The sequence below is a fragment of the Sinocyclocheilus anshuiensis genome, unplaced genomic scaffold (assembly GCF_001515605.1).
Source record: "Sinocyclocheilus anshuiensis isolate Anshui unplaced genomic scaffold, SAMN03320099.WGS_v1.1 scaffold113, whole genome shotgun sequence".
Classification (NCBI taxonomy): domain Eukaryota; kingdom Metazoa; phylum Chordata; class Actinopteri; order Cypriniformes; family Cyprinidae; genus Sinocyclocheilus; species Sinocyclocheilus anshuiensis.
In genome coordinates, this window is record NW_015539827.1 from 298,547 (window position 1) to 314,396 (window position 15,850).

The 15,850-nt window shown below is 37.3% G+C and overlaps 1 protein-coding gene across 1 annotated transcript in view; it reads left to right on the forward strand.

Moving 5' to 3' along the window:
• The first annotated feature begins 8,168 nt into the window (after positions 1–8,168).
• Positions 8,169–15,850, forward strand: part of triob (trio Rho guanine nucleotide exchange factor b) — a 147,276-nt gene continuing 139,594 nt past the window's right edge. The window contains exon 1 of the mRNA XM_016480441.1: positions 8,169–8,306. Within this exon, the coding sequence (XP_016335927.1) occupies positions 8,276–8,306 (31 nt within the window). The 5' untranslated portion in view covers positions 8,169–8,275. The remainder of the gene's footprint in view (positions 8,307–15,850) is intronic.

A 15,850-nucleotide genomic window follows, 5' to 3' on the forward strand; every position in this document is an offset into this window, starting at 1 on the left:
TTTTGTAACATTATAAATGTCTTTATCGTCACTTTTGATCAATTTAAAGCATCCTTGGTAAATAAAAGTATTAATTTCTATCATTTAAAAAAAAAAAGCGAAAGCTTTTTATTTCAGATAAATGCTAATCTTTGGATCTTTCTATTCATCAAAGAATCCTGAAAAAAATGTACTAAACTGTTTTACATATTGATAATCAGCAAATCGACATATTAGAATGATTTCTGGATCATGTGACACTGAAGACTGGAGTAATGATTCAATGAAAAATTCAGCTTTGATCACAGAAATAAATTATATTTTAAAATATATTCAAATAGAAAGCAGTTATTTTAAATAGTAATAAAAAACAAAAAACAAACAAAAAAAAACATTAAAAAGCTTACTGTTCAAAAACTTTTGACTGGTAGTGTAGGCTGATTATTCTTATAGATTGAAACAAATGTGCTTTAGCCAGTATAAAGAGTATGAAAAGTGCTCTGAGTTGCTGCAGAAAAAAAAAAGAGCTACAACAAAAACATGTTGCTGGAGACTGGCTTATTGAAAATGCAAACTGATTGTCTGCCAGCAGGAGGCGCTTTGAGAGCGGTAAAACTAGCGGTTTCTCCAGTAATGGCTGTAATCAAATCAGCTCCGCTCATGAACGCTTCTTTATCAGACATAATGAAAACACCATCGAACCTTTCTGAAGACAGTCCTTTCCCTTCAGAGATACATTCATATAAAACACCCACAACATGCAGTGCTCATGTTTATTCGGCGAAGTCAAACGCCACAAATAAATCAATGTATGGGAAACACCGGTATTGTATATCGAAATATCGGAAATGTGTTTAAAAATCATATCACCGTTATTGAAATAAAAATTATATTGCGATACATATTGATATTGAATTATTGTCCAGCCCTACCACCATACTCCCGACAACTTCCTCAAACTTATTTTTAACCTGTTCAGTGAAAAGGATTTACTCCTGTGTAAATAGTAGGAAAGCGATCTTCCATCCGAAGACTTCGGGGCAAAAATAAATAAATAAACGTTGTAAAACAATATAAAATGCGGGAAACTACTTGGTTATTCTACAATTAATTGTACTATAAATAATACTACAATTGGAAAATACTGTAAATTGATAAATTGTTCGGCGTGATGACGTTTAATGTCTCCGACAGCACCTATAGTCCATTTAGCAACTTGTTAGCAACTGTCTTTTTTAAGAAACGTAACAGTTTAAAAAAATTACGAGAGGGGCTTAACTGGTGTGTTTTATGTCATAGAATAAAACGTGAAAGTATCTTGAGCTTGTGTGAACCATGGACCTTATTTTAGGGATTTAACCAAACTCCCATTCAAAAAACTAATTTACTCTGGGACGATGGAACCGGAAGTGCTAAAATGCTAACTCGCTTCTGGGTTTTTGCCTACAAAGTGACATCATAATTTCACCAATCTATATCGAGACTTTTGCTATCGCGATATCACAATATTGTTACATCCCTAGTGATGTTACATTTTATCTATATTATCTTTTCTAGTTTTTATTTTCTAGTTTTTTTTTTATTTTCTAGTTAGAATGAAAAGCTTTCACTTGGGCAACATATGCATTCAATTTCACATTTATGTATAATTGATTTTACTATGTTTAAGGGTGCAAAAAAAAAAAGGTCCATAAGCCTGATTTGTACACTGTTTACAGTTGTAGAATTCAAAGTCAACGTTTGTGGCTTCCTGGGAATAGTTGGGATACAGTATACCCCTAAACGGGTGTTCACATTGGCAGTTAATTGCCGTGACAATACTGCACATCATTCATTTTTTGTAAGAACAGGTGATTTCCATTGACATTAGTGGCAGTGAGTAAAGCTCAACTCTATGAAAATGAGCATTGATTTAATTGTTGAACGAAGTTTAAGACAGACCAAATTATATAATACAATTTCAGTTGAGCCTCACCATCACAAGTAAACCAAAACAATCACTTTCTTGCTTCTAAGTCACTGGTGTTACTGTAAATAGCACCATTTAATGTAACTGCACCATATTCAACAGACCTTTATGATTGGCCCAAAGCAGAATTGTTATGTCAGGCTGTCCTGACCTTGTAAATGCACATACATCAGTAATATTATGGCTCGGTTCACACATAGCATCTAAATGGTAATTTGCAGATGATGTTACAACATCTCATCCTATCAAATGATCAGAACTGACTTACTGGTATTTCCCACATGATCCATAAATGGTAAAATTCTGGTAATTTTCCAGAGAAGGCTGTACAATTTATTACATTTTTGTGCAGCTGATGCAAAATAGGGTTTATATTGTGAAAGTTTTTTTTCTTTCTTTCTTTTTTTAAAGTGTCTAAATTCTTCACCGCTATTGTTGCCAGATGGAGTGCATAAATAATTTTAAAGAAATCATAATGAAATGAAATGAGCTTTGTATAATATATGTAAAGGACATCTGTATTTTTGATCATAAAGCAGGTTCATTAAAATATCTTTATAATTTGTCTGGCTAAAATTTATCTACACACATGCTTAACTGGCAGATAAAAGTGCAGTTTTTATAATTTATTGCAAAAATACACAAGCATCAAAGGCATTTAGCATCAAAGCTGAAATAATGCTTCTTCAGGCAGCAACTGTACATTACTGCACTGATCATAATGCAGGAGTGTCCCTTTCCAGTGTCTAATTCACTCATAACATCAGTCTGATGGTCAATACCCCCACTTTTATCAATAAAACAGGTGTTAGTTTGCCAGTAATATCCCCATGCCGATTGCTTGACCAGTCACGCATTATACCATTAGATTTCAATCATATACATACATACAGCATATATAATCTGTATCTCCTGTTTTCCAGAACCTTCCTGAAGGCAGATAGAAAATCGTCTCGGTTACGTATGTAACCCTCGTTCCCTGAAGGAGGCGCCAGCGCGTCCGTGCCGAGTGTTCCCTTGGTCAGGGCAAAGAACAACTGGCAGTGAGAGGTTTATGGAGAAGCAAACAGGTCTACCTGTGCGGCTCCAAAGCGCCCCCACAACAGCTGGACCGTCTGGGGATGGAGTCGCCATTCTCCCGGGAGCGCAGCTCGGGACAGTTGCGAAAAGCTGAATATGAGTTGCATCTGCTGCCTACTTATACTCACGCTGTGATCAGCAGCAGCTGGATGCAATAATCGCATGCCAATGTGCATTGGCTCGTTTAGTTTACACTCGAAGTGGATTGGTCCCTCTAAGCGAGATCCCAATTTCGTCGGTCAGCCGACGTGACGTCCGGAGTGACCGACTGAAAGGGAAACTGAGATATTTACTGAAAGCTTTACTGGACAGTCTATGCATGAAATTGCATTATGTAAATGGCCCTCCCTGCTGTTTACATAGCACCCTGCAGTGTGGGCTAATTCATGTGTGTTTACTCAACGTAAACAGGCAATATAATTTTCCTCCAAGGAGTTTGCTTGGAATTGCGCTTAGAATGGAATATCAAGCCAGCATATCATTCCCTGAATAAGTTCAGGGTGTGTAGCTGTTTTATTAGCATTTTTGAAGTGTATTCCAGTTTTATGGTGATGATTTCCTCCTGTGTGACATTGCTTATGTGATTTCCAGTTGTTTGACGTAAAAGGGTGGTAGAGTACGTCCTAAAGTGTTGGGGCCAAATTTGATTGTGTTATAAATATATTCGTGCCAGTGGGTAATTGCATTATGTTTGTATCATAATGTGGTTTCTTCTCTGTTTAGCAGTACAATTACGCTAACTTTAAATGATTCGGTTAAATGTAATTACAGGACAACTCGGGTTCATTTGTCCAACATCTGGAATCATGATATACTTAATCATAAATTATTATATATTTCACAAATAAACAGTCAGAATATTTGTGATTCCTTTGAATATGTTTCCTTTAACGTTTTCAGATTAAATTTGATATATATACAGTATATAACATGTATACAGTTCCCCTTCAGGAACTCGAGCTGTGTCGAGATGCTTTGGGAACGCCTTCAGCGTGACCACCCTCCCTGCCCCACGCTCTGAATCACGTGTGAAATCAGTCCAATGGATGGGCGCGACATCACGGACGGGGTGACGTAGTGACCAGGAAGCTATAAAGGCACGTGCGGTGGAAACAGCGGCTGCTTCTATCATTCTGTGAAGCGCTCTGTGTGTGTATGTCTTATTTACCATTGTCTGTCACTATTACAGATAAGTCAGCAATGCCTAAGGCAAAAGACAAGTCCAAGAGGGCAAGATAAAAGCAAACATCAGTTTAGGTTGTGTGTTCCTCCCTGCCCTCGTTGCATCATGGGCGGGGATACACACAGCCTTTGCATTGTTTGCTTGGGGGCGAAGCACGCCGAGTCAGCTCTCGAGGGAGCTGTCCGTATTGCGAGCGCCTCTCACTGCGGACACTTCGCTCATGGAGGGCTCTCTTCGAGGAGAATTTTCCGTTATACCGTTCCTGCCGTATGCAGTTATACAGTTCTTTTTACGTCTCATCAAATATGGAAAGTGCAGGACTCCCTCAGTTGTGTGCAGCGAAGAACGTAACGAGTCACATGACCCCTTCCCCTCCGGTTGGTGCGAGCAGTCAGTGAGAGTCACCTGTGTGTGGGATGGCCAAAGGAGGTTAATCCCTAGAACTTTTTCCCCGTCGAAAAAGATGAATTCTGCTGTATGGGAATTTTTCGGGTAACGTAGACTAACCATGTTCCGTACACAATGATGTTCCGTACAGATGACGTTTTAGCGCCGATCGATAAATAAATACTTCCAGGTCGTACATAAACTATATATCTGTGTCATCTTCATTTCTCTCTCTTTAACCCCCGATTAAGACAGAGACCCATCCGCCGTTTGTTTCAGTGTTGAAATAAATACTATTTGGCTTGCTACCGAGGCAGATAACATGGCTAATTAACTAGCTAACATCAACTAGTTTCCTCCCTCACATTACTTCACAGAGCGAGGAATAGCAGACTAAAGTACTGCGTTTCTGCGATTTAGTACAATTATTAAATTTAGCTGGAATCACGTCTATACTTTTAAGCCTCCTGCCATTGTTTACATCTGTTCAAAATCACGACATTTAAAAAACAAACAAACTGTTGGCTCTCAGGTGTCTTTGCCACTGTTTTGAGTGTTGTATGGAGAAAGACTCTGTGTGTGTGTGTGTGTGTGTTGTAACACACTCACGCTCTCTCTTTCCTTATGTGTATGTGCACACATCCTCGTACCTCACCGCTCCAAACTTAATCCAGGAAAGGTTAACATTCCTGCATCATAACTTGGATTGAATGAGGAATGTGTAGAAAGTGAGCATGTCTCCAAAAACCTTGTTGAGCTGCAGGCTTAATGACTGCATTTTTTTTATTTTTTTTTTTAACAGAAATTATGTTTTGATTTATGCTTTTGATTATTGAGCTGCAGGTGTAGGCTCACTTAAGTGACTGCATTTTTTTCCATTTAGAAGGATTTTAATTTTTTTTTTACAGAAAATAATTTATTTACGTTCTGATTATTGTTGAGCTGTAGGTGTAGGCTCACTAAATTAATAAGAATTAAATTATTTATTTTAATTATTTAGCCTGACATGTTTACTGTTCCAAAATGTTCTATGTTTCTTAAAAATAAAATGTATTGTGTTCAGTGGGGGAAAAAAGTTGTTGTTTTTTACCCAGACATTTAAAAGTAACATATTTTAGAGCTGTAATAGCAATACCGTGATACCGTGAAACCGTGAAATTTTTATCTAAGGTTATCATACCGTCAGAATCTCATACCGGCCCATGCCTAGTCGATATCGATAATTATCAGAATAAATGTAACATTTTTATTTCTTTCAAGTTTAAAGGCAGATTTTTGCTCCAATGTGAAAGTTGTAAAAACCAGTTGGTTAATTTTAAACTATTCTTTATGGTCAGAACATGACAAACACTTTGTTTTTGAATTCTTTACACTTTTCCAGTCATTTTTCCTTAACAATATAAATATCTTAATAGAAAAAAAAATATTTCTTAGGTCTGCATGTTTGTCAGACTCTGTTCCATGTTTTGTGTGTGTCCTGCTCCCCATGTGCCTTCCCATGCCCTTATTTGGTATTCTTTGTTAAAATCAGTAATATCTGTTAAAATTTTAGCAATCTCATTTTTATATGGTGAAATTTAATTATTCTGGCTGTTTTAGGTGTTTTTTTTTTTAACCATTGGTCTTCCATAGTAGCATACATTTAGATCATGATAATCACAGTTAAAACCACAAATATAGCACCTCAATAACATGGTAAAAATGTAATATGGTTTTTAGGTATTTGTATGAAAAACAGTAGTCTAAATACATTTAGTATTAATGCATAAACGCCATAGCTTAATCACAAAAAATACTGTATTTATGAAAACAGTAGTCTAAATAAATTTATAAATGCATAAACGCTATAGCTTAATAAAAAAAAATACTGTAATTATATTCCATTACTCCTCCTTCAATAGGAGACATGTCTACATTAATAATATAATACAATTTGACACGAATACCCACATTTCTGACACAATGCCATTGTGATTAAAAAGTCTTCTGACTGTATCGTTGCGCAGTGTTTCTCCTGTTTGTCAGCACTGTGTCATCTGGCTGTAAACATAGTTATTTGTGTTCTTCGCTGAATTCAAGTGCTTCACACTGGATCTCACAGCACTGTTCAATGTCGCGTGACCGAGACTTCTCAGTGAGTAAACGCATCTGCTCTAGTGAAGATCGCGCTGCGCCGCCGTTTGAACTTTGATCCGAGCGGAAAAACGCTCCAAGTGGCACGCTTCAAATGAGTTGCGCTCTTTCGTTCCGTCTTTGCCACATAAACATTATATCGAACATTTATCGAACTCTTGTTATCGTTTATCGAGGACATTTATATTGCGTGATAATTATCGTTATCGACTTATCGCCCAGCCCTAACTCCAACTGCTCAAAATCTGCAGACTGCCTGTGACTTTCAGCGACTAACATCAACTCATCTACGCTACAAATTGGAACAAAAATCTGGGCAAAAGTTTTGCAGGGAACTCTTGTTATCGTTTATCGAGGACATTTATATTGCGCGATAATTATCGTTATCGATTTATCGCCCAGCCCTAATGTCCACAGAGCTGCCATGTGGAGGAAGTCTGACCAATTATTAATTTGTTATGGTCCTTCCAAGAGGGGTCTGCCTGCTACTAAGCAGACTCTCAGTCGGTGGATCGTTGATGCCATCTCCATGTCCTATGAGTCCTCTGGTCTCCCCTCGCCCTTGGGGGTCAAGGCTCACTCCACCTGAAGCGTGGCGGCCTCCAAGACCTTCCTGTCGGGTGTGACTATGCAGAATATTTGTAACGCTGCGAGTTGGTCTACATCACTTACCTTCGTCAGGTTCTATGACCTCGACGTTCATACCACTCCTGGTTCCTCCATCCTTTTGCCGTAGTTGTGCTGAAGTTCATACACACTATGCAGGGACTTGAAAGTCTGGCGCGTGGGCATTTTCGTTCCCAAAGCGTCTCGATGCAGCTCGAGTTCCTGAAGGGTAACGCCTCAAGGTTACATATGTAACCCTAGTTCCCCGAAGGAATGAGACGCTGTGTCTTCTGCCATACTTCCAGCATCCCTGCGAGCGCTTCACTCATTCTACCAAAAGCTGTAAGAAGATGTAATTTATACATTTATATATATATATATGAAGAGTTTGGTTCCAAAACGCTATAAATCCATTTTGATTAATTTGAGTAAAAATGTGTTTTCTTTACCAAGAAAGTGGCAAGAAGAAATCCACTATTTTCTGTTTCAAACTTTCACATAGCATCTTTAGGTTATAGTAAAATTAAAAATTCAAATCCAGATTTTATATACATATATCCAATTTAATTCCTATATATCAAGACCTAAAAGCACGACACTGCTGCCTTTTCCTCGAAAGCATCCATGCATGTCAGCTGGGTCCATGTCTCAGATCACCACCATCTGATCAGCCCTGCCCCCGACCACCTAACTAACCAATCACATCCCACTGAGAATAGCTCTCACCCAATAGCAAACCATGAGATCATAATGGGTTCTGTCACAGAGCTGCGTGCAGGGGCCCTTGTATTGACTGTAGGAAATAAGAAGGGAAGATGGCAGTGAAAGGGAAGGGAGGAGAGAAATTATAGCCCTGGTTTCATCAAGCCTTGCCTTAGTACAGCTGCTGAGTGTGTTTATGGCTGAAGATTTTTGCTGGATGCTTCGGATAAGGAATAATGGCCTTGCAGATCCTCTCTGCAGGGATTTGTAAGTGATGTTTCTGTGATACCTGCTGTGACTGTGCAGTTTGTTGTGTTTTACTGCGTAGTATAGCGTCATACCTACTTGCATTTGGATTTGTGCCACTCAGTGTGCTTTTAATTAACATTACAAATACAGATCGCTGTTGATTACACATGAGGATCTTCTATTTAAAAATAGAATGCGTTTACTTCTTTTTGGTGTATTCCGATGGGATAACATTTGGAATTTCTCTTGTTTCAAATGTTGTGTTGCTGTGTTCATGCTGTGTACGTATCCTATATATAATCACATTTATAGCATAAGTATTATCTTCATCTCACAGTGATGTAGCAGTTCTTACATCTGCCAGATTAAGATTATTCAATATGCTCAGTCTGCTGTGAGTAACTAGTGAGCATGGATTGGTCTTTGGTTCCCTGAGCTATAAGTGTCCTTGCTGGGTTCTGTGTTTTCATTGGCTCAGGCCTCAGATGCCTGTACGGTTTGCTGCGGTGTGGTTAGAGGCCATTAGAGTAATTTGCCTTGTGATTTCCTCTTCTCAGTGCCAGTTTTTTCAGTCAAGCAATGCAATTTCAAGCCATTGATTCTATACAAAATGAAACCGGTTTATAGGTTCCTAAACACTGAAAATGCTTGACAAGAGGGCCTTTCGCACCTCAGGAACCTTTTCATAGTACCAGAACTAATTGTGGAACTACCCACTTTTTGGCGTTTTCGCACCGCCGGAACTGGGAGCGATTTTAGTACCGGACTGCCTTTTTCGAGAACCAAATTAGCTCCTACTCTGGAGCAGGGTCTAACCAGCACAACTGGTACTAATCGTGACGTAAGTAGACATTGATTGGCCAAACGCGTACGAAAACACCCTCACCCGCCATGATTTAAAACGCCGTGTAAACATACTGTAAACATTGTGTCAACTTATTTCGCAAGTATGGAGAACAGCGATAGATGGACAGACGCTGAAGTGCAGGCACTTGTGGCAAATGTAGCACTGCCAGTTGTCGTTGGAGATTCTTAGTCCTCCTTTCCGTTCTTTCAATCGCTTTATGTATACGTCGACATTCCATGTCCATTATTGTGAAACCCGCGAGACACAACAAAAACACAGCTCCGATCACAGCGTCCTCCATCCTCCTGTTGTTAATGTTGTTTTTCTTTGTTTTCGTTGTTGAACGCCGCGCACAAATGACGTCGCTGTCGACCGGTTCCTAGTACACACTCTCGGTGCGAATGCAACCCTTTAAATGGTACTGGGAAATAGTTCGCGCAAAATCGTCCCAGTACTTTAGTACTGTACATTTAGTTCTGGAACTAAAGCGGTGCGAAAGGCCCTAAGTACAGTTTTCTCTGCTGTGTTGAAGTTCTTCTTATTGAAACAGGAAGTTGGGGTGGGGCTAATCAAGTTTAGTAGCCTGTGCTATTGGTGTTCAGTCTTTCAATTTTGACGTCAAATTGTAGGCCAACCTGAAAGGCTATTTCACCTTGGGTTCCCTCTGGAAATAAATGTTTTGTTTTTTGTTTTGTTTTTTTGTTTTTAGAATAGCTACTTTGATATATGAGTACAATAAGGTATGTTGTTGTTATTTGTTTAAGAATTAACAAGAAATCATACAAAGCCATACTTTTTTTAAATATTATTTTATTATTATATAAAGACTACATAGGTTGTTTGGTTCCTCAAAAACATAAACTCATCAATTAAAATTAAAAAAAATTTCCCCTCAGCTTTTGAAGTATACATTTCAGGTATTACTGTGAGTAATTTATTAACTACAGACCTACAGATTTTACTGATACAAAAATAAAATAAAATGATAAAATGCTATTCTAAAACCCCATAGGAGCTGGATTGTAGGACTATGATTTGAACAGCTGTGTTTTATAATGAATAATTTCAAGCCACTTCCTTCAAAACCAATTAATAATTGAGAAAAAATAAAACAAAATATGAGCGTTAGTGCTACCAAAGAGGCCAGGTGCAAACAAGACCAGTAGTATTTATCTTTATAAGACTAAGGGGATGTTCTCATTGTAGATAGCATTTTATTGAACATTAATTTGTGTATGCCCATGCGTACAAAATTACTTATTTTTTGTGGTCTGTTTTGTAACGATTGTACATTTTAAATACCTGATGATAGTCACTGTATCAACTTTGTAGAGAATACTAGCATATTGAGGACCTCAAAGCTAATAAACATGAAGTAACTAGGCCTAGATGTTTATTTTGTTTAAATATAAATTCCTTTATTAATTTTATTTATTAAATATAAATATACCTGCTGTAAACTGTACAACTTTTTCCAATAAAAAGGGGGGATATAGTAATTTTATTATTTGTCGTTAAGACATTTTGAATTTTATTTTTATAAATAAGACCTTATTTTGGCACCTGTTTTTCAAGGTGGTTCTTTGGAGAAACTCCAACTCCCTGTCGACAGCGCTGATGTCTTGGCAAATCTTGAGATGCCCTAGAGAGCAAATCAGTTCAAAACACAGTGCATCCATCTGCACATACTGTCGTATGTTATATGTGTGAAGATGCATGCATCTCATTAAAGCTGGAAAGATAGAAGGTAGATACACTCTCATATTTCAGATATATATAGTTAATGCTGTAAAATATTCGCCACATCATCATTTTACTCCTGCATTAGAGCTATGAAGTAACCTAAGAGAACTCTTCCATATGATGAATCAATTTTCATGTGCTTTCTATCATGCTGCAGTGAAAGGCAGAGAGTGCTTCAGGAAACTGTGGGTTAATTTTGAATTCTCATCCCAGGAAATCCCACAACCTCACAGGCTCTAAATATTTTACGACGTTGTCAATATTCATCCATCTTTTAGAGGAAATGTTACAAATCACAGAGACTAACTGCCAAACCAGCACTCCTCGGGTAACTGCTGAAAACTCATTCTATAAGACCATAGTAGTTCCTTCTTCTTCTTTCTCTTATCAATCAGAGAAGCTGTAGGTGGATGTGTCTGCTGGTTTGTGGTGGGTTTTATGTTTCACAAGGTCACTTAGGAGACTTGTGACCTTAGAAGAGGCCACAGAGAATGGGATGTACAAAAGATGCTCTCCTCTGATTTCTATTGATCAGTAGTATTGCTGAATTTAGATCATCATTTGCAAACTTTAGAATAACCTTTGAGGAAAAAAAAATCTATTTGAATGATAGTATTAACATTTTAATTATAAACTATGTATCGCCCAGCTCAAATCTGCTAAATTCAACGATAAGACATAAAAATATTAAGATATTATGAACATTATGTAATGTCAGATTACTTTTCTTAGGGAATTAATCATTATTATTCTTTCTAGCTCAGGTTTTGAATGGAATCTAATCTGAAAATTCGAAGTCAACCTGATTAGAACTGATTTCCAATTTGATAGTTTACACTTTATCAACGGTCGTCCAGCAAGACGTTAACCTCAGTATATTTTAACAATTTGAATATTTGTATTTTCCCTGGCCACGGGTTAATACGTTCTTTGATAAGTTATACGCTACGAGCTAGGTAACAAGATCTTGGCAAGGTTCAACTTTAAAATTACAAGACAAGACAATGATTCTTTATAAATGAAACAAGAATGTATTGGCTATTCTAGATTACATTAAACTACGCTAAAACACACATACACACACACACATACACACAAAGGTTCAGGGAAATGATGTTAACGGAGTTCTGAGGAAAGCCCAAAGTTTTAGCAAGATATTCGCTACAGTTCTTTTACTTGTAACCTGAGAAAATTCATAAAGCAGAGACTTGGCTTATGTTTACTGCTTAAAATTAGTTCTGCACCAGTTCAGCAGATAGAAGCTTTGTTTGTACTTGCCTTTTGCTGAAATCTGAGAAGCGGAGGGGTTTCCTCGTTGCCTGAGGGAGTCCCGGAGCGCCGGACTGGTTGCTGAGATGAAGTCTGGATGACGTAGTTTCTGGGGATGCCTTCCTGATGAATGGGGTTTCCTGGTGACGCAGAGGCTCTGGTAGTTCTTCTGAAAGAGTCTGAGTTTGCAAGACTCTAGGCTTTTGAAGATCTCTGGCAGTCATGAAGTTTCAGCTGAAGTGTTTGAGTTTTGGAGTCTCGCTTATCTATATGTCGTGAAATAACTTTTCAGTCCTGATACCAAAGATCTCTGTGTTATCTCCTGATCGGATTAGTTTCAACCTCATGATGGCTGATAGGGGGGAGATCTTTAGGTCCTTCTGTAATATTTCTGTTTCATGATTCACGTGGTGAATCCACAGCTTATGGGGGTCTGTTTCACAAGACAGAGACCTTACAATTAACATCATGTTTTTTGCTGCTCTGAATCAATGTGTACTGTGAAAAGCACTATACAAATAAATTTGTCTTTGAGCTCCAGACTTTATGATGTCATAACTGAATTAGTTGGGCCCTATGTGAAATACCTTTTTGAAAAAAAAAAAAAAAAAAAAATATATATATATTAGCTCGGACTGAGCTTAAAAACACTACATAATTCGCAATATTGCACTACAATACACTACAACGTCACTGCAAACAAAGGTTGAAATTCTCTTTGACCACACCAGAATATATATAAGCAATATCACACGAGTAGACGTGAGATATGGCTGCATATCGGCACCGCTGTGATTTGGCCGTAGGCAATACAGCCATATCTTAGGTCTACGAGTGTGATATTGCGATTATACAACAGTTCGATGGCACAAGTGTGTATAAACAAAATAATAACGGAGTGGCTTTAAAAGCCCTCTTTTGTGCAGAACTACTTCCTTCCGCCACAGATTCATTTCAAAGTCAGACAGTTAAACAGCTGAGTGAGCCCAAGCCTCTGTTACTAATTCCAAAACGTCACTTTAGAACTAGTAACAAAGGAACGTTGAGTTTCTTCATTTAAAGCTTATTGTATTACTGTATTAAAAGCAGTGTATTATGTATAGTAGATAGATATTGTGAGAGAGAGATGGACTGCGCGAGTGTGATTCCCTGCATCTGATGCAGCATTCATTCTTCAGATCAATCTCATATCACAATAAACATTAGTTTGAATATCTGCTGAGGAAAGTGTTATCTTTGTCGTAACGTTAATATCCTTTCATATGTTAAGGTTGATTTTGCTGCTCAGTGCATTCTGTGTCAAGCTGTTGTTGAAACTAAAAATAACTTCTGTTTACAGCATTTATTTTTCAAGGGAAAAGTCTTTACTGCTGACTCACTCATAAAAACAGCCTCTTGTCACCATCTAATGGCGGAACAATGTAACTAAAATCACCATCACAAACATGCACCGTTTCTCAATAGCCTACTAAACACTATTATTAAATACTATTATTTATATAAAATATTATTTATTGAATAATAGTATTTAATAAACAACAACAACAACAACAGCAATCAAAGAAGTTGCTGGGCAATTCAGACAAAAGTACAAAGGCAGCGCTCTGATATAAAGCATTGAATTTACATAAACAGATAGAGAGTCGGACTTGTAACCCGAAGGTCGCAGGTTCGAGTCTCAGGTCTGGCAGGAATTGCCCAGACAAGGGCCACTTGTGCTTTTAGGGGGCACAATTTTAAAATTCATCTTAACCTACTTTAAGTAGCCTATTTTTCATTCATTTTCACCATGTCATGTATCGCTGCAATCTCTAGAAGTAATCTATAACAATTTCAGCTAAAATGAATGTTTCATCATGTTTCATTTAGTTGACAAATAATTTTGTATTGTAGTGTCAGGGGCATCATTTTTGAGGGGGCACGAGTGAAGGGGGGGTGGCTCTCATGCTTGTCATGTGACACACAGCAGCCACAAACTGATATAGGCTTATGTCCCTACTGAAAAAAACAACAACAATAAAAACATCACAGAAAATTCTAATGCTTTCCACAACAAATAACATTACAAACATTACAAGCCATCAACTTTTAACCATTAAAACCATTAAAAATGGTTTTCTGTAGTGTGTTTTTGGACATATTCCATTAGGATTTATTGGTTTTAACAAGCCACCAATAGAAGGCAACCAATTACCAGTAGAGACCAACAGGTCCACTACAGTTTCCAGTAAAACCAATACAAGTCCCATTATAACCAGTAAAACCATTACAAATTTTCTAATGGTGTCTATTGTTTTTTTCAGCGGGGTTATTATTATTATTTTTTTATTCAAAATATTCCCAAAATATATCATGAAATATCTCGATTCTCAAATATGTGCAAGTAAATGCATTTTGCACCTCTATAGATTATGTTAGTTCTCTGGTAAAGTAGCCTAATAGTGTAATCTATTAACTTTGCATAAAAATCGTCTTTTTACTTAAAGGGATAGTTCACCCAAAAATGAATATTTGATGTTTATCTGCGGTCCATTACAGTTTCCAGTAAAACCAATACAAGTCCCATTATAACCAGTAAAACCATTACAAATTTTCTAATGGTGTCTATTGTTTTTTTCAGCGGGGTTATTATTATTATTTTTTTATTCAAAATATTCCCAAAATATATCATGAAATATCTCGATTCTCAAATATGTGCAAGTAAATGCATTTTGCACCTCTATAGATTATGTTAGTTCTCTGGTAAAGTAGCCTAATAGTGTAATCTATTAACTTTGCATAAAAATCGTCTTTTTACTTAAAGGGATAGTTCACCCAAAAATGAATATTTGATGTTTATCTGCTTACCCCCAGGGCATCCAAGATGTAGGTGACTTTGTTTCTTCAGTAGAACACAAACGAAAATGTTTAACTCAAACCGTTGCAGTCTGTCAGTCATATAATGGAAGTGAACGGGAATCACGGCTTTGAGAGTCAAAAAAACATACACAAACAAAATACGACTGATAGACTGCAACGGTTAAAGTTAAAAATCATCATATGTGTTCTACTGAAGAAACAAAGTCACGTACATCTTGGATGCCCTGGGGGTAAGCAGATAAACATCAAATTTTCATTTTTGGGTGAACTATCCCTTTAAGTACCAGATATGGATGTCATACCTTAAAATATATTTAATACAACTGACTTTGTATTTAATGTGAATTTAATAAAAACATTGTAAGTTACTAATTAGCCTATAACACTTTAATTGTACAAAAAGAGAGCAAAGAACATTTTCATTATCAAAGAACATTTTCACTTCAGTCCAGCGAGTTCAAGCACTCTCAAAAACTTCTATCAAAGAACATTTTCACTTCAGTCCAGCGAGTTCAAGCAATCTCAAAAACTCCCATAATAATCTCTAAAGCTGTTTACACTGTGAAATGAAAAGCTTACTTACATTCGAACATCTTCACTTTGTTGTTTCTGATGAGAGAATTAGGCAGAGAATTCAGTCAGCCAGCGTGCGCGATGACGGAACAGCGTGTTTCAGCGGTGACTCATCTGAATGCCTCTGATTAGTCCTTGCATTCATAAACTCAACATAATCGAATGGGATTGGTTATAATGCGCAGCGCTTTAAAAAACGTGTGTCTCTGGCTCTGTGCCAGCCAGCGAACGAAAATTTGAATTTAGCTGCTGGCGATGTTTTTCTTTTATA